Here is a 26,830-nt window from a genome sequence, read left to right on the forward strand (position 1 = left end):
CCAAGAGCTGTTCCAGTGGGTATGGACACACTGCTGTGGTGTTTCCTGCCAGCAGACAGTGGAGATGTCAGCTTTCTGAATCTGCCCACTCAGAGGATGCTGCTTGAGTGTTACAGTACAGGGAAAACAACTCTCTGACAGGATCAAGCAGTCATTGGAATTACTTAAATTTCATTTCACTCCCTAATGAGAGGCTGGCATTAAATAATACCTCATTGTACGTTCTGCACAATTTGATGCTGTCAGACCAAGGATGGGGCCCAGTGGTAAGAATAGCTATAGACATTTGACATAAGAGGACTGTGATTATTCCCTTATTTATTTTTTCCTTAATCATCTTTTATCCCCATATAAGCAAAGTGCTACTGATGCCTCCATAGAAAGCTTTACACAGATCTAACATGTGACAAAGTCACATTCACCTTCCCCTGGGACACCTCTTGCTTGACAGAGTTGGCCCTTAAAGTGGTGTTGGGTGTGCCTGATGTATTGTTCCCTGCTTTAACCAGGCTAGTGGCCTGTTCCACCATTTACCTCTGGCTGTGGAACAGGACTGAGCCTTACAGGAAACACAAAGCTCATGTATGTGTGCATCTGTATGACAGGATTTTATGCAAGGCGACTTCAGGCAGTGACACAGTCACCCATTCAGTGAAAAAGAGGTGTGATGATCAGGTCTCCCTGTTTCACCCAGGCTGCTCCTCACTGGTATTTATACTGGATCAATTCTGTGCCAATTTAGAGACAACACAGATGAGATGTGAATATTTAGAATGATGATTTCAGAACTTCATGATGATTTAGAACTTGAGTTCTCTGTCTGTGGAAGCAGGCAGTGTGACTGCCCCATGGATAAAACAGTAAAGCAGCAAGGAGCCTTTCTCTCCAGACCCAAATTCCCAGCAAGACAACAAAGGGAGCTTTGCACTTTGAAGTGTATTAATTAACCTAGCCAGTAGACACCTGGTATCTTAATTAACTGCTGCCATTTCTGTAGACACAATGCCAAAGCAATTAACCAGCAAGTAGATGGGATTTCTCATGATACAGCCCAGCATTACATTTTTTGAAATGAGACTTGGATTAAGCCTGGGAATGATTTAGGTGTTTTTAGCCAAAGTGAAAAGCACCAAGCCCAGTTAACAAAAGAGCATGGAAATCCACAGCCTTTACATTGTAGTGTGGTGTGTGTGACTTAAAACTCTGAGGCCTGTAGGTTATACAGGCACATCTAGGCTGGCTCAGGACAGGAGACTGAAGTTGTGCATAATTATCAGACCTCCCAAGTGTCAAAAAGGTGACTGTCACTCATGCTACTGTCTATCCACAGAGCACAAAAACAGCCTCAGAACCCCCACTAGCTCCCTCTGTTTCTGAAGAAGAGGATGAAGATGATGAAGAAGAGGAGGATGACAATGAGCCTCCACCTGTTATTGCACCACGGCCTGAACATACAAAATCAGTAAGTGCCAGCCTTGGTCAGCACTGGTGTCACCCTGATCAGATAGCAGCTGCAGGTGAGGACACCGAGGGCTGGAGGCCATGGCTTAGTTCTTCACCCAAGCCACTTACACCAGGAAAATCTGGTTGGAACTTTCACATTGGTCGTGAGTTTCCTGTGGTGCTGATAGGGTCCATTGATTAATCTTTGTGTAGCGTTGGGTCTTTTAATGCTACAGGTGTGAAAGTGAGCAACTTTGCCCAAAGGACCTCTGTAGGCTCTCTGTCAGCAGTGGAGAGAATGGGTCATTGCAGGATACACAGGAGAAACTGTCCCCTGGAGGTACCTATCCCTCTCCACAGACTGTGTAGGAAGCTAAATGAACAGCTTACACTACACCCTTAACTTTCACATGACTGAAGTTTGGGTGAAAAATTCTGCCCAGCTTTGCACTGTGAAGAGAACTGGGTTTCTGAAGGACTGGAATGCAGTTCCTAATGGCTGCTCCCTGAAGCCTAAAATACTGATGAGAAGTCAGCTCAGCTCTTAAATGCTCCCTGCTGGCTTTCATTCAGACACATAACCAACCTGAGTGATGTTAGTGCCCGTGAAAACACGTGAGCATCAAGGAACAAGGCTCTGGGGCCCTGGACAGATCTATTTATATATCCCTGCAACACAGTAAATTAATTGTTTCAGTTGTCTTTCAGAAAATCAGTGAAAATTGAAAAATGGAACTGGCTGTGAACTGTGTAAAACTTGCCTTTCATTTTTGCCTCGCCAGTTTGAGAACTGGACAGCAAAAGCAAACATTTTTAACCCCCCTGGACGTGGTAGACGGCATCTTCCTAAGGGGTTGCACTTGGAAGATGACCTTGGGGGCACCCTTTCTGACCATACCACCTTTCTGACACAAAATAATTTCTTCTTGCAGATCTACACACGCTCTGTAATTGAACCTGCTGCTGCACCAGCACCTGCTAAAGAAGCCACCACTCCCCAGCCTGAAAACTCAAACACAAACACTTTGTACAGAAACACAGACCGGCAGCGGAAAAAATCCAAGATGACAGATGAGGAGATCCTAGAGAAACTGAGTATGCATCCTGTCTTTCTTGTCTGATAAAGCTGGGCAATGTATGCATGGCTCAGGATTATGTACACCAAATACTCATCCTGGGTTTAGTGTCACAGAGTCACTCACAGCTCCCTGCACAGACTGGTTTTGTGCTTAGAATAAGTGAGAGAGAATTGTGGGTATTCCTTCTGCCTCTGGGAACAGCTACAACTGGGTTGGGTTTGCCTGAGCTTCCTTCTGTGCTGAAGGCAAAAGCAGAGGTTGTGTCTGGTTGAGCAGAAGGCTGTGACCTAGTGAATGGTCAAATTGAACAGAGTATTTGGGTTCCTAAATTCTCTTTTAAGCTCTGGACTTCTCATCAGTCATCAAAGCCAAAATACTTTGCAGAAATCTGTTGATGTTCAGGAGGTTTTTGTGTTGGGTTTTTTTCTTGTTTTGTTTTGGATTTTCTTTTACCAGTAGACACTGCAGCACTGAGCTGATTCTTCCAGCTTCAGGGAGCTCTCCTGCCTCAGATATTGGTGTTGGTTTTATGATTGTTATTACTACTACTATTTCTACTAATATCCCAGAGTTTGTTTTTATAAGAATTCTGGTTTTGTCAGAGAAAATTCCTTTGAAAGAACATCAGTTCACACTGTGGATAGAGAGGAAGTGTTTTCAGTGCACACCAAAAGAAAAAAACAAAAATCTTCTGTAACAATCCTCACGTGCTTATAAAGATGAATCAAAAAACCCACATCTGTGTGGTGTGAGGAGGTGAAAATGCATTGCAAGCTTTTCTGAGGAGCCAGCCTCCAGCACATCCACTGGATGTTCCTCAGATGCCTCTAACTTTGGCACAGCTGATTCCCAGACAGTTCATACTATTAGAATCCTAATCAGTGTCCCCAGCCCCTGCACAGCTCATACTGAAGGAAATCACATCAAGCCCTTGGTGCTTCTGCAGCACAACCAATTTGATCTGCTGCTTGCACTGAGCTGCCAGTGCTGTGTTCTCAGATAATAAATTGCTGGATTTGTTGCCTGGTTTGTTCTGTATCTACCATTAACTGGTAGGACACAAAGAGGATTGATTTACACCTCTTTCTGTTTGATCTCAGAGCCACTAATGCTCTGTCTTGCAACTGCTTGTGTAGTCTGGCTGTGTCCTCTTTGCAGTGGCTGTCCATGGTTGTTGCTTCTTGTTGTTCCTGCCCTGCCACCAGTGCCTGGTGAGACTGCAGAGGCTGAAGCCTTCCTGTGCTCTGAGATTTCACCTGCTTGGGCAGAGTATTTTGCACCCTTGACAGGAGTTAGAAAGAACTGAATCTCAGTGCCATTAGGGGGTATCTCAGGGATAAGTTCAGTAGCTTTAGCTGAGGGCACAAAGACACAAATTCCAGAGCAGATAGATAGATACCTGCAGGTATGTCAGCTTCTAGAGGCAGGAATTAGAGCTGCTTCAGCTGAGGCTCAGTGTTGGAGGCAGGTTTCCCCCAGGAGATCTGCAGGGACCCTGTACACGTCTGTATGTGTATCATTTATTCAAGCTTCTGTGTATGCCAGATTAGGGCTGAGCCCTTGAGTTATTGTGGGTTATATCTCTGAAATGAAGCGTGCTTTCATGTTTTTCTTTCTTAAGAATTTGATACCAAGTGAGCAAGGTCTGAAGATCTGCCTTGGGCAGATTGTGAAAAATCTTTTTGTGCTTTTAGGAAGCTGCTGAAAAGGAGGGTGATGCTTTTTTGTTACAGTCCTGGGCTAACTGTACTTAAGCACGTGTGATGGTTGGATTTTTTCTGTTTTAACTTGTGTGACTTCTCCACCTTGATTACTTCCCCCACAATTGATTTTATGCTACTTTCAAGAAGATGCCCTCTCTTTTATCTTAAATTGCTTTCATAATTCATTTCTGCTTGAAATAACTTGGAATAAATTGGGGTTTTTTAGAGCCACTTTCATTACAAGTTTTGCTAGGGAGTAAAGCCTGTAATACTGAGATAAGATCAAACAAAATTCTGTCTGTAATGAAATGATGAATATGTTGCACTGTCATTATAAAACAGAAGTGGCCCAATTCTGCTTTCTCATCCACTTAATGTAGGACTTGATAAAGTGCTTGAAGACATCAAAATAGCTGATATGTTTATCTTCTGTCCAGAGCAGAAAGTGGTTCTCTGAACTGGAGCTGTGTGCCAGTCACTTTCTTGATTTCAGTTGTGTCATATTTGATGTGCATTGGCTTAAGCACAGGCAGCCAACCACAGAAAATGAACCTGTGAAACTCAAGTGTTAAGGAAACCCTCCAGAAATCTGAACTGCAAAATCCATGACAAATTTGGAAATTATTTTTCAAAATATTTGTTCTGCCACCTTTTTCTGTATCCTTTTTCTAACGTGAACTTCCATGAACTTCTGATCTCTGTTCTGATAGCTACACAGTTCCATGAAGGAGCTGAAAATAGCACAGAGCCAGACACTGAAAACACAAAGTTTTTCTTCTTGTCCAGCCCAGGATTCTGGCTGTGTTTGGTTCAGTACTGCAGAGTCTCACGGGGGATCCCTGCCTGGGGCACAGTGGAGCTCAGCAGTGTGAGTGGTAGGGTTTGTTTTCTCATCTCACCTCCCTTCTTCCAGTCAATTAAAAGGGATTCCCAGTGTCCTCTGATCATATTCATCAGAATAACTCTTGGTGAGTTACATTTTGCTGGAGACCCATGATACAGAAGAAGAATGAAAGCCTCATCTCACTTTATACATTTCAGTGAGATGAGACTCAAACCATGTCCTGAAAGCCTTACATCCTTGGCTTGGACTCCAGACTTTCCAGTTCCTCTGACTCTCACAGGCTCATGAGTGCAGCAGGACAGGACCACTTTGCGGCTGAGCACTCCCACTCCCTGGGGTGTATGCCTGGGGTGCTGGGCAAGGGGAGCAAGCACTGCAGGGCAGAGGAAACCCCTTCTCCTCCAACTTCCATTATTCATCTTGCCAAGGCCAGCAGAGCTGTTGTAGCAGGGGGTGTAGCAGATGGTGTTGATGCCCCATCTCCTTGCTGTGCTGGCAGGCAGGAATCCTGGCTGGGCACCCAGTCAGATGCACATTTGGATGCTGAAGCCCTCTGCAGAAATGGCATGGACAGGGCAGAGAGGTGTCTGGTACTACTCACAGTCAATGGCACATCTTCTAGTTTTGTTTTGGATGCACAGGTGAAGGAGTAAGCTTGGGTTTTGTGTTAGTGATACAGGAATGTTGCCAGATCAGTCAAAACAAACAGAACATGCTGTGAAACATTGGTAGCCTTTCCTCCTGAACTAATCTTCTTAAAGTATTTCAGTAATGCATGTTCCAAGTGAAAGCTTTAGAAGTCATTTGCAGTGAGCCATCACCTTTGTTGTTTGTATCTTATCTAGGAAACCACCAGACCAGAAAAAGAAAAATACTGGTTGGGTTTTTTTCCAAGATGTGAAATTTCAGATTTGAGTTTATCAGATTTTGGCTCACACACAGTGTCCTGATTCCTGTCCTTCCTTTCCTTCCCCTTCAGACTGCCTACACCTCCCAGTGGGCAGGAGGCTGTCGAGCAGGGAATGCTTTACTTTTATCTGTGAGTGTCCCATGCTCCAGAGTGGCTGATGGAGCCACTCGGCTCTGCCTGCGGTGCCGTCAGCTGCCAGGAGGCGGCAGCACCCACCTGGCCTGGCCCCTGCATCCCATTGCCTGCGCTCCTCCAGGTATCAGCATCTCTTCTGTGGCACAGGCAAGGTTCTTCTGTAGAACTTCTCTGTCTGGGGCTCGTAGTTCTTAAAGCCCCATAATTGTTGATTATAATGTGAGATGCTGTTCTGTAGAAACATAAAGGCATGATATTGGCAAACTGCCAAAAAGACTTGAGACCCTCCTGGAAAAACACTCTGCAATTTTCTTCTTCTTCTGACAACAGCACCTGTTCATAAAAATTGATTCCAGAACTCAAGGTGCATTTAATCTTCAGAAGCAGTAACCCTTCTGTTGAATCCCACAGAATATTTATTGCTGAGAAAAGAAAGGCTCTGTTGTTACAGCTCTCATTAATGTTTATAGACAGCAAACACGTTGTTACTTGTTCTTTCTTTTCTGCTATCTGTTCCTGTCAGTGTTTCTCCCTCTTTTCAGTTTCCTGTCAAGGTAACTTTCCAAAGGACCATGGAGCTGCCTACATTATTATTGTTGTTACCCAACTGACTACACCCAGCTTACAGCCCCAGGCAGTGGGGCTGCATTTCTGATCTGCTGGAAGGTGGTATCTCCATTTATTTTTAAGTGAGAATCTTTAATTTTGTTTCTTTCAGGGAGCATTGTGAGTGTGGGAGATCCGAAGAAGAAATACACTCGATTTGAAAAAATTGGCCAAGGGTAAGTCCACTCACAGTGACTTATACAAAACCATGGGCCAGGTATTTTGCTAGGGTACTATCAAGCATGAAGTCAGGTAAGCTCTGGTCAGACAGTGGGTTTAGATTCTCCTGTCTCTCAGTACTGATCTGAATTTGTAACTGTGGGTAGAAGACATCATCCAAGATAACTTCACACTGGCAATGTCTTGTCTGCAGCAAGGACAAGAAGTGCTTCTGTCCCTCAACTCTGTGATACTTGTTTGCTTATTTTTGTAGGAGAAACAATTATTGTTCACCTCAAAATAACAGGGTCGTTAAAACAATAGAAAAAACTTTGTTGCCTAAAAGAGTAACTTACCAACTTAGAGTTGTCAGATAAGCAACGGTTCTCAGTAGCATTTCTTCCAAATATTTTGCTTTAAAAATACTCAGTGATCAGGATCATAACCACATGGTTCAGACCAGGGGCTAAACAGCTACTATTTTTTTAGCAGAGGTAGTAAAAAACGTAAATTCAGTAATAAACACAGTGTTGATATATAAAATAGTTGATGAGAAAACTCAGCATCTACCTGATCCACCACTTGTGGGTTTTGTAGGTTTTAGGTGTTTACTGAAAATAATCAGCCAAGCAACCCTTTGGCAACCCAACTTTGCTGACGGTGAATAGGATTGACATGAAACACTTCCTATGTGAGGAGGCAAGAACAAAAGAAATAACATCAAACTTAGGTGTCTGACTCGCATTGTAAAAATGGAAACTCTCACAGCTCCATCAGTCTGGCTGTTTTAACTCCAGGAGAGGCAGTGCCATTCATGTAGCACCAGGATAACACTGCTGTCAGGGTATGACAGAAGCTGTTTACTGACATCAGGAGATCTTTTTCTGCCTTAGCTGTTAGTGAGGTTTGCACTCAGGGTAGCATATTGCTGACCTAGAACTGATCCAGCCTGCAGAAAGCCAGACACACTCATGCTCTTTCTCTGGCAGGCTTTATCTTTGGGAGGGCACTTGTGGGAAAGTGTTTCTGCTCCATTCATTATATAAAATCCCTTTCTTAGATTCCAGCCTGCTTTCTACCCAAAGATTCGGTTGTTATTGTCATTTGTAAAATGTCAGAGGACACTTAGAGCTGTGTCAGTCTCTCAAAAGATAAGTGTCAGCTGAAAAAGTGAGACTCAGAATAAACATTGTGCATGAAGCAGATTATTGCTGTCACTGTGAGAATGGGACCATCACCCCTCACAATCTTTTATTTTGACAGTTCTAGGAGTGAGCTTGTACAAAGGTGCCTCAACAGCTGATGGAAAGACAAGTGGCTAATATCTGGCCTGAAAGGGTATCCAAATTGATTTCCTCCAGCCTTTAGTACAGCCTGAAGCTTGTACCCCCTTCTTACAGTGAGTGTGCTCAGGGCTGCAATGCCACAGGTCAGGTTACAGTGATGGGGAAAGATCCTAGAGAAAAAAAATCATCAGAAAGGTGATCAAGCAGGATGATCAGGGGAACCACACTGCTGCATGACTGTGGTTAGTGTCTGCAGCAGGGCTGGCTGAGCTGCACTGCTTAGGATGCTGCTGATGGGCTTAATTGATGCTGTCTGCCCCAGCAGTTAGTTGGGTACAGTTATGCCAACAGCAGTAGTAGTGTTGGGAGTGAGTAGCTTTGTAGTAGCTGCTAAATGAGAGCACTGCAAGGCAGCAAGAGATGTGGCTGCCCAGAGAACTGCAAATAGAGAGCAACTTCTTACGTAAGGAAAAGCAGCTTGGCCAACATGTAGCACTTCTTGGCTTCATACTGGTGAGTTAATTACGAGGGTGTAGGGCTTAGAGCAGCTTAGCAGTGAAGGGTGAGCTGTGCTGAAGAGCAGGTCAGCTCCAGGGCTGAGTTCTCACCTGTCTCTAGCTGAAAATGCTGCTAACACCAGGGGAAACTTAGTGCCTGATAAAGAGGCAGTGTTTGCTCAAGCAGTGTCAGCTCTTGCAAGAAAGACAAACGAGTGTGGAGCCATGAGCAGCCTGGGTTCAGGTTGTTTTTTTTAAATCTGGTACTGCACTGCATCACTGTGACACAGATTCAGTTGTGGACCCTGGTATTTGCTTAACTGCATTGTAACCAAGATATTACAGAAGTGTTTAAAAGTTAGATAGAGATCAGAAATTATAGTTGCTTAGACGTACAAGTTCATCATGCAGAATCACAGAGCCTTTGCAATTAATTCACAGCTCTCCTTAAATTACTCACCTTTATCTAAACTGCTCACAGATGGCCTGGAGCATGCCAAAAGCATCCTGATTTAAATAGCTGCTTTTAAATAAACCCTGACAGGACTTTGCTCAGGAGGTAGAGCACAGTGTTAGCAAGTCTGAATAAATGGTGTTGGCTTTTTATGAAAACAAATTGGATTAATTCTGACAATTAGTCATAGGAAAATGCATTTGCATTTATATTAAAGGAATACATAGCGTGCCCAATGAGAACATTGTTCTCAACACAGACATGCAGTCTCTGGTGATGGTTGAATTAAAATGCTTCAGAAATATTTCAGCCTGCAGGTAAACAAATAAGCTGGGGGATCATGCACAAATAAGTGAGCTGCTGTGGGCATTTCAGCCAGTGGGACACTTGCTGGGTGCATGTTCCCACTTCTCAGAATCCCCAGCCTGGCTCTCCTTTGCCTCACTGCCCTTTAGATGGGGGCTTCTTCAGCGATGGGAGCCTAAACCTCTGGGTTAGCTCTGAATGAAGCCCACAGCTGCTTTTAAACCCAGATCATCTTCTTGCTGTAAACCCATGATCGTGGCTCTTCACATCATTACAGGGCCAGAACCTCTTTCAAAGAGAGGCAGATGGCAAACAAAAGTCCACTCTCTAGTCTGCAGCTGAGCACACCATTTATTTCTGGTGGCTCTACAACACAACCTGTCTGCCACTAGAAGCAAAACATAGGCACCATGAAGAGTCCTCCACATACCTGGTGTACCGGCAGAAGCTGCTCCTGGTGGTTCTTGACACACACAAAGAAGTTGTCTCAGGATCCTCTGTTTAGAGTAGGTGTCCATTTGTTTGTTAAACAATATGTGCCTTAACCTGCTCTAGCTGGAGCCTCACAGGATGGCTGGAAGTTTTCTTGCATGCTGGTAAAAGCTGTGTTTGGATCCTTTCCTCAGGTGGCTGCCACAGGTATTCAGGGTTCTTAAAACCCTGTATGGTGTTGCCTGAATTTTGCAGATTAAAATATGAGGTCTCAGAAGGCACTACTGGAATCTATGTTACAATCACTGGAAAAAAAAAGCAAATAGACAAAAAAAAAATGCTACAACAAAGTAAAACTAGAGAAAATGGAGAAAGAATTAAATGTATTTTTTTCAAATCTCTCCCTTAATTTTTGAACTAAAATAATGTAGTAGGTACATGTGAGATTTGCACCAGCCCTTTTCTTCTTCATGAGCATAAAGTTTTACCTTGACAACCGGGCATGGCAGAGGGCTGATGAGCTGCTGTGCTGAAGGAGGGGATGGACAAAGGTGTTTTATGAACGCTCCAGGAAGCAGAAATCTCATTAGGGTTGCTTTCACTCATTAGAAGTAAACCTCATTTCACTTCTGTTTTGTTTCTAGGGCATCAGGAACTGTTTATACAGCAATCGACATCGCCACAGGACAAGAGGTAAGTGAGGACAGTCCCAGCAGATTGTGGATTTGTAGTTATTTCAGTGCTTTCCCCTCTGGGGCAAACTGAGGATGGACCTTTCAGGTACATTTTCATCATCCCTGAGTGGGTATTTCAGTGGGTAGAAATCTGTAAAGAAATCTCAGCAAGCTTTTGGGCCTGATACAAACTACAGAATTTGTATTGCCAGTGGAAATGTATTGGTTTAGAAATTGTTGTGTTTCTGTTCCTCAGAGTGCATGAAGCTGTGAGAATGCTGGCCAATGTATACAGCTTAACTCTACATTAATAGCACAGAATCTGCCTGTGGAGCTGGCCATGGATCAGGTTGCAATGCAGATTATAAAACCTAAAGATCTGGTATATTGAGAGGCCTTGGGAGAAGCCTAGGGGTGGTCACAGATTCCCCTGTTGGTGTGGGGAATAAACAGCTTCAGAATGTTGCTTAGTTTCAGACAGACTTTGCCCTTAGGATCAGAAAAAAAATTTTAAGGAGGGAAGTGGAATCTTTTAGAGAATGACACACCAGTTCTGCCTTATTTCCAAAATATATTAATGCATCAACTAATTAATAAAGGTTGTTGTCATTCAGTCCCAATGTACCTTGACCACAGGTTCAGGCAGTATTCCTATTCAGCATTTTTCCATCACTTTTTACATTTTCCAAGCATACCACAAGACTAGTTAAGGAGAGATGATGTTTAGGATGCAGTTTGGTATTTTAGTGATACTGAAGCTGGTTGACACACACTGACAAATGAGAAAAAGTGTATCAAGAGTGAAGATCTGTCCCACACAATCCTGTTGTGTTTGGGTCTGGTGTCACTGACAGCCCAGGAACTGCTCACAGGGAAGTGAAAGAGAAACCTGGAGACCATGCCAGGGGGAAGATGAGACTGAGCAGAGGAGCCAGGAGGAGGCAGAGGCCACAACAGCTCAGAGCAGAAGTGATCACATCAGTAATGAACAGACAAGGTGCTGGCTTAGAGAATCCCTTGGCTCTTTGGGGCTGCAGCTTAAAAAATTCTAATTTCTGGCTGTCAGCAAATACATCTGAATCTTAATGGTTGTTTCTCATCCACCTGCAGTGCTGCACCTAGTAACTGCTCTTAGACAGAGGTCTACAAGGGATCTAAAAGCCCCGAGTTTTGCTTATAACCTTGGGTGTATCCATAAAGTACCATAGAATTGGTTTTTTTAATTAAGAGAGAAAATACTTGCAAATCTAAAATGTGTTAAAGAATGTTATTTAGAGTTGCAAAATCAAAATTCAAGGAGTGCTAGGATTGCATTTTTCAATACTACATTTATACACAATATAAGGATGTGTTTACTCTCAGTTATGCAATCAGGAATAACAGGAGATGCTGAAATAATGATTAAAAAATCATATAATTGGTACAAGTATTACCAGCTAGTTTTATATATGTTTACTGTAACAGTAGCCCTTGTTGCTTGTAAAATTTGTTTGAAAAATAATAATAAACTAAGGCCATTTGAGAAGAATGTAGTGCCAGAGTGTTGCTAGAGATTCGTGGTCAATAATTTAAAGACCATTTCCACAAATTTTACATCACAAAATGTGTAAGGCCATGTGTCCTGTAACTCGCACCCAAGCTAGCAGGGAAAGAGGGTGTTGTGCTGTAAGTTACTGAGCTCTTTATGTCTAAGAAGACAGTTTGGAACAGCTCTGCTGCATCACTCCAAAAACACTTCCTCCACATTGATGCTGACCTCCTGGAACAGACTACTCGAGGTAATGGGTTTCAATGTCATTTTAGGTGGCCATAAAACAAATGAATCTCCAACAACAGCCCAAAAAGGAACTAATTATTAATGAAATCCTGGTCATGAGGGAAAATAAGAACCCCAATATTGTTAACTATTTAGACAGGTAAGTACTTCTGGTATTATCACACGAATGTTCATTTACTCCAAGGTAATGATTAAAAAAAAAAAACCCTTTGGTCACTGGCAGAAAATTGACCTTTTTATTATTTCTCTACTCATACACAATGTGTGGGAGGAAACAGCATTTTGTCTGCATTAGTATTTCTGGCAGACATTGTTCTTAGACTTTTTTCACAAACCTGGATCAGCCAGATCGTACTAAAAGCATCCTGTAAGTTCACTACCTCTAAAACTTGTTGCTTTGTTGGGGTGGGTTTTTTGGGGGGGTTCTAGTGGTTTGGTTTTTGTTTGTTTGTATATTTTGGGGTTTTTTTTAAGTTGATCATATTTTCTGTGTCTTATGATAAGTGCTGATAAATCATTATAGAAATAATTTCCCTTGGGCTGTTCCCACTACTTTCCATAGCTGTGGATACCAGGAGGACTAGGTTTTTGTTTCCAGAAACATATAATTTGCCAGTTTTTAAATTGTTTTTCCTGTTTCTGAGTGTATTTTATGTAAGGTCTTCCAAACCACTGACCAATTTCTGTCCTCGGTGGTACACACCCTCCTTCCATGGACAACAATGGAGGTTGTGTGGTCTTGTTCCTGGAGTTAATCACAGAATTTATGTGTTAAGATGATGAACCAAATGATGTGATAGGTCCTGCTTCAAGGTTTTTCTTTGCTATTACTCAACTGCATTTTTCATTTGCTTGCCATCTGTGATATCTCATTTGTCACTTAGATGCCTTTCTCCTTTAGCATGGAAGGAATGTCTGGTCATTTTATTCCTGTCTAAATTTAAAAATGACCTGGAAAGAAATCAACTGTAGTATTCCTCACAAAGTAATTCAGCTATGCCCATTCATCTCCATGCCTTTGTTTCTTTCTTTCAGCTACCTGGTGGGTGATGAGCTCTGGGTGGTTATGGAGTACTTGGCTGGAGGCTCATTGACTGATGTGGTTACAGAGACATGTATGGATGAAGGACAGATAGCAGCTGTCTGCAGGGAGGTAAGGGATCCCAACACTGCTTCCCATTACCTGGACATTTATTACACACCTAAAGACGTGGTAAAAACATCAGTGATTTCATATTCAGAGCTTTGTTTCTGTGTTGCTTTTATGATTCCAAGGAAAGAGCATCTCAAGTGATCTGCCTGCCTGTATCACTGCATTTGTTATACTCTGCTATTATACTCTTAATGTACTTTTTTTAAATAATTTATTTTTAGTTTTACCAGTCTCAACTTTGCCTCTTTAAACATTTGCCTGGAGCATGTCTGTGCTGCATTCCTTGCCTGTTAAAGTAAACATGCTGGTAGCAGAATTGTAAAATAACAGCGAAGAAAAATAGACACTCATTTGTCACAGTCCTTAGCTCAAAAGGATAACATTCCACCCAAAATGGTGTTTGCTTCTGAAAAATTACTAACATGTTCTTTCCAAACCTGCTCTAGAGCCTAACAATAAAATCTTGGTCATCCAACCTTCAAGCTGATCCACTCTGTATTGAAGGAAAGGACTTTCTCTGCTTTAGCAAACCACAGTTTGTCGTGTGGCTGGAGGCAGCACATGCACTGCAGCAGCAGCCTGTCTGTCTGTGCTTCCAGGGGATGGGCTGCAACAGTAATTGACATGTCTCTTTCAAAAGCTTCATTTAGAAAGTTACTGCTCTAATGGTGTTGAAGCAGCAAGCTAATCCTCCTGATAGCACAATATTCTGCTGTTACTCACAATTCAGCTAGAAATTAAATCTTTCAGAGCCATTTACTTTTTTGTGTGTGATGAAATCGTGTCATTAATTTTCACCCTTATTTTTCTATTTAATCTATCAGTGCCTGCAAGCTCTGGATTTCCTTCATTCAAACCAAGTGATTCACAGAGACATCAAAAGTGACAATATTCTTCTCGGAATGGACGGATCTGTCAAATTGAGTAGGTGTTCTTGGTCAGGCACGACCTTCCCAGGCTGGGATGTGGGGCTGCTTCTGAGTTTATGCCAGTTACCTACTGACCACGGCTGGAAGCTGAGAGCAGAGAAGTATAGAAAGGAAAACCGTGCAGAGAGTGGCTTTGGTTTGTGGATGTCCCTTCTAGACAGGAGGGAGTTAAAATCTAAAGCTTCAAGGGAATAAAAGTCATTACATTAAACTTGTGGGGGTTTTTTGAGTGGCCAATCTAATCTTACCCTACCTACAGCACCAAGTAAAGACAGCATGACTGCTATTCCAGATAGATTCTGTGCTTTTTCAGGCATTGAGTTAGGGATTTCTTTTGCTTGGTTTCTTAATTCTTCTTAATTAATTGGCTTTACCAATACTTGTTTTCCTCCTCAGCTGATTTTGGCTTCTGTGCTCAGATCACCCCTGAGCAGAGCAAACGGAGCACAATGGTTGGGACTCCTTACTGGATGGCACCAGAAGTTGTGACAAGGAAAGCATACGGCCCCAAGGTGGACATCTGGTCACTTGGGATCATGGCAATAGAAATGGTGGAAGGAGAACCTCCTTACCTTAATGAAAATCCTCTCAGGGTAAAGTGCAAATGAAATTGGATACCAATGTCTTTCTTATCTGTCCCATGTTTTCTCTCCCATGAGACAAAATCCCAGTCACATCAGGTTGAACTTGTTCCACCCAGGCCTGCTTCTAAAAATGCCACCAGAGCACATCAGCATATTCTGTAGCTTGGGTTACGTCATGGGAGAACCTCAAAAGAGAAGTGATGCGTAGCCAGTTCAGAAATGTGCCATTTTTGCCCTCATGGATGCTTGCAATTTCTCATGTGGTTTTTGAACTCTTTGAGTTGTATCTTTGAATGTCAAGAACTTTTCAGTGGCAACTTTCTCTCCAACTGGGGAGTTTTTATGAAAAGCATTTTGACTATACCTGCAGGCAGAGCAGTCTTCCAGTTTAGATCAGCACCATCCTACTTGTTATTGTAATGCCATCATTATTTATTACCAAATTAATTTCTGGAAATATGTTTTAGCACAGATACATCCTTCCATCAGACATATGCTCAGGGCCTGGGGGGCAAACACTGGTGTGATAAATATCCTTTGAAATGCAGGTTGGACCTCCCCCGTCTCAGTTCTCTTAAAAAAACCAACAACCAAACCGTAAGCATTTGTTTGCTTTTCATTTATTAACCACAGTGCATCAATTTTCTTCAAAACTGTACCATGTTTTCCCAATGCTGTAAATCTTCTACAGTTTCAGGCTCCTAAATCATCTGTATATTTTTCTGTCGTGTATCTGGGTGGCCTGAATAACTTTAGGGTATCATTTTCACAGACTGCAGCTATAATTGTACACCAAATCCTTTCTTGCCTCTTGGTATGTTAAACAAATTAATGAGCTTTTTGCCCCTTTGCAGTTGCAGCAAACAGTTTCCTTTGTACTGTACTTGTTTTCCTTTGCTGGCTGGGTTATAGCAAACCAAAAGATATGTGGTAAGAAGGTACTTCAGCTTCCCATAGACCTTACTTTGTTGTAGAAATATTTAAAAGGTTCTGTACCTAAAGATGACTCTCCTTGTGATTGATGTTCTTAGAAGAAGTGAGCAACTACAAGAAATCCATTTGTCCTGGCACTCCTGTTTCCCAGTTGGGTAAAAGTAGCTGGAATGACATTTCCAAGGTTGCCATCAGTGCTGTGTTCCTTCACAGCAGGAGAAGTGACATCCCTGGGGTGATACAATGCACACAGGCACTCCAGCTCACCTCTGTGTCTGCTGGCTGAGGTCAGCTGCATATGGACAGGATAGGAGTGATTTTGTGACATTTCTGTTGTGGGAAAAGTGAAGAAACCTCCTTTTATTGTTCTTACTGTAGGACAGTTCATTTGCCTTTTTAGGCTTGGAAATTTCCCTTGGTATTTAAGAGGGTAATAACAAAGTCAGTTTGGTCACGGTCTATTTAGACGCCAGTAGTGCAGAGCTGTTATTATCATGGCAGAGATTTTTATGGAATGCTCCTGGGCCTATTTCTATTATTATTCCTGTATATGTTAGACATACTCTGCAAGTTTAAGTTTAAATAGTTCAAAATGTTTCCCTTAGTTTTCTAAGTAACGCCTTCCAAAAGCAAAATGAACTCCTCTCTCCAGCTGCCCAGCACGTTAGACCTTGGACACCAGTGAATCACATCAGATAATTCTCACCCTCTGGTTTGCAAAACTCCATTCTAATTCCTTGGCCTGAGGCATATCAGGAAAATATTCCTGATACTCGTGCTGAGCTGCATGAACACCTGAATTTAAGCTTAGCTTAGGTGTGGCTGAAGAGGAGATGGCCTGAAGCTGTCCAGTGTTTGGCTGTGTGCAGAGGGATTTCACCTGATGAGCAGCACATTGTGAAAGGGGATTCACAGATACACTGAATTCTCAGGTTTTATCTTATCTCAGCTCTTCTGTTGGTGAAGATGACCCTGACAACATGAAGCAAGTGTCACAGATTTAGTATTACCTATTTTTAAAAAAGAAAACAAACCACCAAACAACTCTCCTAAAACAGTTGTTTTGAGATGAACAACCCTCCAGCTCTTCTCACTGGGAATCTTGCCTGAAACATGAAGAGTGCAGTTTAAAGGCAACACTTTCTATTCTGCTTTTTATCCTTTTTTCTGAAATACTTGGTGAGCATAGTTCTTTCATGCTCTAAGCCACTTTCTCCATCTCACCAAGCTTGAGCGTTCAAAAGAAATCCAACTGCCAAACCCCCCCATTTCTTTTCTGGCACTTTTTGGGATGGGGACATCATTAATGTATTTACTTGAGTATCAGGGCACAGGGTTACCATGGGAATGGAATTACTCATTTTTCTGATTAGACCATTAAAGATTTTTCTTTTACCACGTAAGTGAGGCTGATCTGGAATTTGGAGACTGCTGAAGGACATAGCTGCAGGTGGCTTCTGTCTGCCTAATCATACATTCTCTTCATAACACATTTGTGTGTGCAACTTGCATGTCTGTGTTGAAAATGATGTTCCAAATTGTTCTGTTTCTTTATCCAGGGAATAAGCTGGTGGATTTACTATTTTTTATCTTCTATCTGTTTACTGTTTTTATCAAAAAAAAGATTTTTTTTTTTGCTACCTTTCTTTTATGGAAGCTTTACTTTCGGGACCAGTAAGCACTGCAGAGATGCATTTTATGTAATAATCCTTTGAAGTAACGTTAGACCAAATTCAGTCTTCAACACAGCCTGTAAAGCTAGTGTCTATACTTGAAAAAGCAAAATGTGCTTTTTGCTGAGGCATTTTCCATTAACTAGGTCAGCCAATGAAATCAGCTGGCATGGCAAGAATATTTTGGCATTGGAATCACTGTGGCTACATCAGGGGTTTTTATTGGTGTAGAAAAATCATCTCTAACCCTCTGCCAGGACAGAACTTGTCTCTGGAGACTGGACTGTAAAAAAACCAGGGTCTGGGAAGCAATTCCAGATCTGAAAGAACCAGGTGGAGTCTGGTGTTTCCCTTCTCCCCAGGCGCTGTATCTGATCGCTACCAACGGGACGCCGGAGCTGCAGAACCCCGAGCGGCTCTCGGCCGTGTTCCGAGACTTCCTCAACTGCTGCCTGGAGATGGACGTGGACAGACGAGGGTCTGCCAAGGAACTTCTGCAGGTAAAAAGGGGAGCAGGTGCCAGCACAGCAGCTCTTCCATGTCATGGTTTCCTCATCAGCAACAATCAAAGGCATCAGATGGAATCCCCCTCACGCTAGTGTCCAGGCTTGGTGCTTTTCCAATGAACAGTAAGTGGAGTGGCTTGGGTGGGAAGGAAGCATTTAAAGGACATCCAGTCCAGCCCCCCTGCAGTGACAGGGATGTTTTCAGCTAGATCAGGTTGCTCTTTCCAACCTGACCATTAATATTTCCAGGGTAAGGTAAAATAGCTTGTCTTTAGAAAACAGGAACCTAAGGAAGTCTTTCAAATTTTCTGAAAGGCGCCAAGGCCCTGGGACAGCCAGCAGCACGACCAGAGCACTGGCAGAGCAAAAATCCCAGCAAGCTGAAGACACCCCCTTGCTAAATGGATTAATGGGCTCATGTGTCTGCCCATGCCAGCGAGGTGCTGGGCACCAAGAGGCAGGTGCTGACTGTCCCCTCAGCCCTCTTGCTGTGCATTCCTGGTAACTCGAGCCTCTGAGTAACTTGAGTCTAGAAAGTAACAGTTTCTTTTTTTTTTTTTTGCTTTGGGCAGCATCCATTTTTAAAATTAGCCAAGCCTCTCTCCAGCCTGACTCCTCTGATCATTGCAGCAAAGGAAGCGATTAAGAACAGCAGCCGCTAGCGTTTCAGGCTGGTGTTCCCCCTGTGCCAGCTCAGAGCAGGACCGAGAACAAAAACTCTGTAAAACCTCAACTCTTGTGCTGCAGGACAGATGGATGGATGAACAAACCAACAGTCACAGTCGTGGTAGGAGGGAGAACAACCGGTCCCTCAAGGAGTAAAATCTTATCATTTGTCTTCTTCCTGCTTTCTGGCTCCTTAATTTATTTTTAGGATGAAACAGGGCTTAAGACAGAGAGGTAATGACTGAAAATGCTTTGCTGCCTCAGCCATTTTCAAGGTAAAGCAAATTCAGTTGGAAGATTGCCTTCCTTCTCTCCCTGTGAATAAGTTGTAAATTCACTTTTAAATTGTCGGTTGTTTCTTAAGAACAGAAAGTACCTTCTGTGTTTTGTTTTGGTTTTCTTGCTATGGTTTGGAATTGGAGAAGGGTCTCCTTCCTTCATAAACTCCAGACTGCGCTGCCTTTTGAATACAGCCCACTCAGTGATGTTTGTCCAGTCATGGTACTTGTAGATGAAGAAGAAAGTGAAATTGCATTTCCAACCAAAAACAAACCAAGAGTGAGGCAGATGGATCCTGTCGAGATACAGGCTTTCAACTGTGAATATATAGTGTTTCAGTTCTTGACAATTTGATTTGTATAACTAATTGTAATCTGTTTGCCTGGGTAAGAGTCTAATGAAAACTAAAAAAGCAGAGAGCTGAGTCAGTGTGCTCAGAAAGGGCTCATCTGATGCCAAGCTGTAAAACAGGAGGTGAGAGCAAGCCCAGCTGTGCCTGGTGCTGAGTCCTGGCAGAGCACAGAGCAGCCCCGAGCTGGAAAAAGGTGCTTGGAATGGCCAGTGGCAGCAGAGCAGCTCGGGGTGCTTCCCTCTGGGTATCTGGACTGATCACCCCCTGGCAGAGGGTTCCCGAGGTGAATGTGGCTGTGCTGGAACCACAGAGAGCGGTTGGTGGGAGCAGAGCTGGGTAGGATGTCACCTCTGAGGGAGCCTGATCATCCTGTAGCTCCTGGCAGAGGTCAGTAGCATCTGTGCTGCTATCAGAGGGGGAGGGAGCCAGGTTGTTGTGCAGGTGAGTGTCCCTGAGGGACACGAGTTTAGTCCTGGAAGTTGTGTGACAGGAGCGAGTGAAAGCACCTGAACAGCCAGTGATGTGCTGAGCAGAGGTGTGGAGTATCACTGCAGGAATACCATCAGCCAGCCCATGCTCTGTGTCCTGCATTTCTGGGTTGCTGGGAGAGGGGAACCCTGGATGTGACTGAGGAGTGTGCTTGACTTGTCCTCTGATTTGTAAGGGAGCAGAATAGTTTTAAGTATGCAATTTGTGTTTTATTTATTCATTTCTGAAAGATGCAATGTGGCTTCACTCAGAAAAAAAGTATTTGCATGGTGTATCTGTTGCTGTGTGTTAGTGGTACAAAAGACCTTCAGAACAGCAATTGAAGCAACACCCACCCTGTGAGCAGGGAAAGAAAAAAGTAAACAAGCCTTTTGCTGTCCCCTTTTGCTGTCCATTTTCATGTGTAGGCCCAGGAGCCTTTAAGGTAGAGACCACCTTCACATTCTGCCAGTAGGAACAAGGGAAGCTTGGGCTGTTCTCCAGTTGGCTGTTAGCTTGGGTGACTTTGGCTTCTTCCTTTGTTCCAGTCTGTGTGTTGCACCTGACCTTGCTCTGTCTGTCCCAGTGTCTTTGGCCAAGGTGATGCCTGCTGAGGTACCATGACCTGTCCTGATGTCCTGGGGAGCACAAAAGGTCTGATTGTCAGATGCACAAATTCCATGCAGAGGTTGAGCACCATCCGTGGTGCTCAGGGGGTTTTCTGAAACAGGGCAACCTCAGGGGGAGCCGAGGGAGCCACCAGGAGCTGACAGCTCCCCCCCATGGAGCCTGAGGAGACCTGGGCAGGGCCAGGAGCAATGGTGACCAAGCTCCCATGTGGATAGGCTGCTGGAATCACACACCACAGCCTGGCTGACCAGAGGGCTCAGCACTGGGGCCAGGTCTGTTTAATATCTTTATCAATGATCTTGATGAGGGGATGATGTGCACCCTGAGGGAATCTGCAGACGACACCAAGTGGGGTAGAAGTGTTTATCTGCCTGAGGGTAGGAAGGCTGTGCAGAGGGATCTGGACAGGATGGATCAATGGGCTGAGGCCAATTGTATGAGGTTCAACAGGGCCAAGTGTCAGGTCCTGCACCTGGGTCACAGTAGCCGCAGGCAATGCTCCAGGATTGAGGAAGAGTGGCCAGAAAGTGCCTGTTGGAAAAGGGCCTGGGAGTGTTGGGTGACAGCCAGCTGAGTATCAGCCAACAGTGTGCCCAGGTGGCCAAGAAGGCAACCAGCATCCTGGCTTGCATCAGCACTGATACGGCCAGCAGGACCAGGGCAGGGATCATCCTGTGTTGGGCACTGGTTGAGGCTGCACCCTGAGTCCTGGGGTCTGTTTTGGGCCCTTCATGACCAGAAGGACATTGAGGGGGTGAATCATGTCCAGAGAAGGCATTGGAGCTCAGGGTGTGTAGTCTGGAGAAAATTAGGCTGATGGGAGAGCTTCTCACTCTTCTCCCAAGTAATAAGTGATAGCATAGGAGTAAATAGCCTCAAGTTGTGCCAGGGGAGGTTTAGATTGGATATTAGGAACAATTTCTTCCCCAGAAGGGCTGTCAAGCCCCAGCCCTGGCTGCCCAGAGCAGTGGTGGAGCCACCATCCCTGGTGACACTGAAAGCCCTGCAGATGTGGTGCTGAGGGACGTGGTTTAGTGGTGGCCTTGGCAGTGCTGGGTTAACACTTGGACTGAGTGATCCTTAAGGTCCCTTCCAACTTCAGTAATTCTGTTCTAGTGCAAAGACTGCTGCTTTTTTAAGGCCCTATTTTTCTCTGTCAGCTGAAGTTGTCTAACCAGGAGAGAGACTTTCTGAAGAGAGTATTTCATGGCTGCCCTCCGTGTAAAACATTCATCTCAATGAAAGACATTTATATTCCATGAAAAAAGGGAAGAAACAAGTGTCACTTTCTGTTTCCAGTGTAGCTTTTATGGTTTTCCTACTTCGTTTTCCTACGAAGGCCCAGACAGCCGTCCTCCAGAAAGAAAGCACTTTTTTTTGTTTGTTTTTTTTTATGGCACACGTTTTCTGGACACACAGTGTAAATACTTACATTGTCAGACTACACTGGCTGATTGCAGGGTTTTTCCCTAGTTATTTTCTTTATCTATACAAACTTCAGCAGCTCTACTTTAAAAGTAACACCTTCTCAGCTTCTCAGAAGATAACAGGTATGAAAAATAGGAAAAATCAAGTGGTACTTTTTTTAATCAGTGTGTGCCCTAGCATACAGATTAGTGCTGGCACTGGCGTTTTAAAGACAACTGCTGTAATAAGATGCCTTATTTTTTATGTTATTAAATACTATATTTGCTTTTCTTTGCATCAGCAAATGTAGAGGTTTTCCTTTTAAAAAAAAATCATTGGGAGGCAGACAGGATTGAACAGAAATCATCTCTGCCAGGGGCTGTGTTCAACCTGAGGCTGTTGCCATGCAGGGCAAGGCTCTGGCACTGAACCTCAGTCACTGGATACTGAAGGATGGAAGCTGCACTTTTATCATCCCAGCTCTGATAGGAAAAGGGGAAGAGATATTATACTAACAAAAAAAAAAACAAAAAACAAACCCAAACCAAACCAAATCAAAGCAGTCCTGAGAGGGGCAAGTATTACACATTATTTACAGGCCTATGGCAATAGTGTTGACCTTGTCAAAAGGAAAGAGATGAACACCATAGGATCCCTGGAACCATGTTGGGTTTTCTAAGTGCTATCCTCTAAGCAGATATATTTTTGGCAGTATCAGAATTAGTCTGTTTCTTGTGAAAAGCATAGGCAAATAGTTTTCAAACACTTTCATTCCAAGGTTTTAAAAGATGGGTTATCTGTTCATTTCTAAATTCATTAAATGGTAAAAAAAAAACCCTATCCAGAGGTTGACTGATTACCATCCCTGCAGTGAAGATGTGTGAGAATGACCCAACAGCTCATTTTGGTTTTAATGTGCTTTGGGCCAGAAGCATGATAGTAAAGTCAGGGAAGTTTGAGAAGCACACAAAAAGTTTTTTAATAAAAAAGTAAAAAGTAAAAAAAAAAATACCAGAAAACATACCTATGTAGAATTCTGTACAGCTCCTGCATGCACTCCTGGGAGCCTGCATGGGATCTTACAGTGCTCTTGGGGTTTGATCACCAACTCGGGCTGGGGTTGCATCCTGATTTCTTGTGTCCAGCACTTCTGTAAATACTTCTGTGTTTATTCTCCACCTTTGGCAACTGCTCGGCCAGCTCACACTGCACACACCAACTCAAGTTGTTTGTGCTGAATTTCTTTGAGGCCAGAGGCTGCACTTGGCAGGTGTCTGTGCCCCCGTGTCCTCTCACTGCAACTGAAGCACATTCCAGTCACCACAAGAAGGGAAGTACCTGTCCCTGTGCCCTGCTTGTAGGAAGTGTCACTGTACCTGCTGTCTGTGTGGCCGCTATTTCCAGCGTGAAGTCATTGCCCTGGCCACTCAGAGTTCCTCACACCAAACATTTTTTTTTTCTTCCCCCATACCAGGTAAATATCTTTGATTTTAGCCCCCCGTTTTCAGGCAGCCAGCAAAGGACAACCTTTGTGGTTCACCATAGACCACCCAAGGTTTCATAGAGCATGATTTGGAATTCAGAGAGCTTTAAAACGTCTCTTTGCTTGCATCTGTCCTCTAGTTGATGGGGTGGTTTCTTTTTCTGTCTGAAGTTTGGTGAATCTTGCTTATCAGATGTAATTTAGAGCTGACTGCCATAACCCAAGGGATGCATATGAACTATTACTGGCCCGAGGTTGTGTGCATCTTTGGTGGCAAGAGCCATCTCATAAGAAAAAAATGGTATTACAGGAAAGAGGAGGGATGGTGACATGCTCTTCATGGGTGCCTTTGGACTGTCAGATGCATACAAGCCTGCAGACTTTGTTCTCAACACCAAGTACTGGGAGAAAAGGAAATGGCCTCAATTTGTTCCAGGGGAGCTTCAGAATCGGGTACTAAGAAAAAAAATTATTTTCCAAAAAAGGTTTTCAGGCACTAGACCAGGCTGCCCAGACCAGTGGTGGATTTGCCATCCCTGAAGGCATTCCAAATACTCAAAAGCCATGTAGATGTGGTGCTGAGGGACATTGTTTTGTGGTGGCTTTGGCAGTGCTGGGGTAAATGGCTGGAATTCATCCTAAAGGTCTTCTCAAACCTGGGAGATTCTAACAGATGTCTGCCAGCTTTAGCTCGTTCTGGGTCAGCAGCATGAGTTTTAGCCAAGTTTACTCTCTGTCAGCTCTTGTGGCCTGAGGCTCCAGCTGCTGTAGCTGCCAGTGCACACAGACTGCTTGGAGAGATGTGTACAACATCCAGCACTGAGAGAGGAAGTGTCTGAACTGAAACCATGAGTATTGCTTGTGTGTAACCTCCCCACTGTCCTTTATTCCTTTCAGGGGCTTGATAAGTTTTCCTAAAGAGAGAAATTAAGCTGTGTGTTACCTCTCTTTCTAATGCTTCACTGATTTTTGTCCCTCTCTGTGTCCTCTGTTCTTCCTGTGCTTGGTGGCTTCTAACCAAGATTGTGTAACTGGCTCAGATAATGTCCTCAAGATCCCCATTTCTGTGCCCTTTGAGCTCTTTACAGCAGCCTTTTGTTTCTGTAAGCTTGGAGAGGGAGCTACCAGCTCCATTTTTGTGCATAACCTCCCAGAGCCCTGGGCCTGTCACCTGAACTCCATGCTGGCACTGAGGGCTCCACACCTCAGGCTGGTGGGGCACTGCTGCAACCCTGAGGGAATGCTGGCACGTTGGTGAAGTTGGGTCCTTTTGGTGTCTGTCTCATTTGTCTGGCCCAGCCACAGCTACAGGGATCAGACACAGCCACTGCTGCTATTGCTGCAGTCAGTGGGAGTTTGGATGTTGGCTTCAGTCCCAGCGGAATCAGTGGGGTTGTCCCAGGGCCCCACATGTGGACAGGAGCTGCCTGCTGCTCTTCTTATGTGAAAGGTGTCCAGGTCAGAAGTGGTTCAGCACAGCAAACATGACGTCCCTTCCATCCAAGGCTGCAGAGACTTTTGGACCTTTGAGTTCAAGGTGCACAATTGGCAGTTGCTTTTTGTCCCACTGTTGGTGTTGGTGTTCAGCAGTGCTGCTACATCTGTTTGTAGCACAGCAACAGGGAAAAAAAGCCTCAGTGCTCTGCAGGTGCCACATCTGGGAGCTGCTGGTGGCTGCCTGGGCAGGTCAGACCCTGCAGGGAGCTGCTCCAGGTAAGAACAGGCAGCCAGGACTGCACACCCCATAACCCCCAGGGAGAGATCATCTCCCCCCCTGGGCAGAGCCCCGAGTCTGGGCACCCTGGGAGCTGCACTGCAGGTGCTGCAAGTACAGAAACTCGTGGGGAGAATCTGCAAAAGAATTCTGCAACTCTTGCCTGGATCAGGGTGTGACCAGGGGGAACTCCAGTTCAATCCCATGCAATCAGTTTACAGCTATGCTGGTGTCTGTGAGATAATTTTTTTTCTTCAGGGTATCCAGAAAAAAGTAAACTGAGGAGGAGCCTACATTCTCATCGTTCATCAGAAATGTGTCTCATTTTGCTGTACATTCCTTTTTTAGGACGTGTTATCTGTTTAAAAAAAAAGAGAGAAAAAACAAAAAAAAGAAAAAGATAAAAGAAAAAACAAATGTGTAGTGAAAAAATCTTCTGTAACTTTGGATTAAGAGGTAAAACTGATCTTTTTAAAAAGAGAACTAAGTTATTTACTTTGTAAATGTGCTGATGGCATGGATCCATCTTACTGACCTCAGCATCCTTTTTTTTTAAGATTTTGGGTTTTGTTTCCAATATTAAGTTATTTTAAATTGTGGTTGAAGCAATAGAAAAATTGAAATATGGATTGTGCATGACTGTGTCTTGAGTGTAAAAATATTGCAGTTTGAAACTTGGACCTAAAGTATTGCAAATAAAAGTTATAAATACCAACAGCCTGTGTGACAGCAGTTTTCCTGGGGGACTGACCAGTGCTGCCTGACAGTGTCAGGGCTGGCTGAAGAGTCATCTGCAAGGCTGTGCTTGTAACTTCAAAGGACCAACAGCCCCTCCTGATGGATAGAGAGCTGCACACAGCTGAGGGCTCACCACACTTCTGCCCACAAAGCTTTACCACTGCTTACTAATCACCAGACACTTCAGCTCACACAAAGCTGGTAAAAACCCCAATCACCCAGGCACCTGCTCACAGGCTCCATGCTGGTGGACTCAGAGATAGGTGGGGAACCAGGACTGCACTCTATGTACCAAGAATCCATGTTACCTGCTGTGCTGGCTGCATGGCCACAGTGGTGTCCAGCAGATGCTCCATCTGTGAGGGCTTCAGTCATAAGTGCTAAGGGGGGAGGAAAGTGGGAAGTAGAGGCTCCAGCCCCCCTGGAGGTGTGTGGCTACATTGTTCCTCAGCTTTGCCTCCATGCCAGGTCCTGCTGCCACTTTACTCCTGGTTCAGTGCCCTGGTAGGAGTCCAGCTCCTCACTGCTTCCAGTCCTGAGCTCTGCTGAGGCTGTCCCTGCCGCCTGGACCCCCTCAGATGCCTCCTCCAGCCTCAGCAGTCACAGTGCCAGCTGAGCTCCTCAGGCTCCAGCAACACAGGCTCCCACTCCTCTGGTTCTCCTGTGCTGCTGGGGTGATGGAAACCTGGGCAGAGGTGGGACAGGGGGGACCTCCCCCATCCCACCTGTGGGGAAACCCTGCCGGGGTGTACACATCAAATGCCAGGGAAGGAACATAGAAAAGATGGAAAACCATCCCTGGGCACACACAGTGAGCTCCTGTAACTGTAACTCAGTCTCCCCAGCAGCTTTACATATGAAATTCACGTTATTATACATAAACACACATAAATATGTGCCTGTACCCCCCCTCAGTATTGTAGCAACTTATGTGTATTTTTAAAAATACACATAAAAGCACACACACACACACACACAAGACCCTTATCTATGTAACAGTAGCTCCCTCT

General features: G+C 44.1%; 1 protein-coding gene across 6 annotated transcripts in view; it reads left to right on the plus strand.

Annotated features, from left to right (window-relative positions):
• Positions 1-25,797, plus strand: part of PAK3 (p21 (RAC1) activated kinase 3) — a 124,454-nt gene extending 98,657 nt beyond the window's left edge. For 4 of the 6 annotated variants that reach the window (XM_030449457.1, XM_030449454.1, XM_030449456.1 and 1 more), the window contains 10 exons: positions 1,331-1,462; positions 2,376-2,538; positions 6,833-6,896; positions 10,499-10,547; positions 12,332-12,444; positions 13,341-13,458; positions 14,283-14,382; positions 14,784-14,980; positions 17,940-18,077; positions 18,656-24,846. In XM_030449457.1, coding sequence (XP_030305317.1) covers positions 1,331-1,462; positions 2,376-2,538; positions 6,833-6,896; positions 10,499-10,547; positions 12,332-12,444; positions 13,341-13,458; positions 14,283-14,382; positions 14,784-14,980; positions 17,940-18,077; positions 18,656-18,745 — 1,164 coding nt within the window. In that variant the 3' untranslated portion in view covers positions 18,746-24,846. Of the gene's footprint in view, positions 1-1,330; positions 1,463-2,375; positions 2,539-6,832; positions 6,897-10,498; positions 10,548-12,331; positions 12,445-13,340; positions 13,459-14,282; positions 14,383-14,783; positions 14,981-17,939; positions 18,078-18,655 lie in introns of all 6 variants that reach the window. The other 2 variants (XM_030449453.1, XM_030449458.1) reach the window with 1 other exon arrangement.
• The last annotated feature ends 1,033 nt before the right edge of the window (positions 25,798-26,830 follow it).

Source organism: Calypte anna, chromosome 4 (genome assembly GCF_003957555.1).
Source record: "Calypte anna isolate BGI_N300 chromosome 4, bCalAnn1_v1.p, whole genome shotgun sequence".
Lineage (NCBI taxonomy): Eukaryota > Metazoa > Chordata > Aves > Apodiformes > Trochilidae > Calypte > Calypte anna.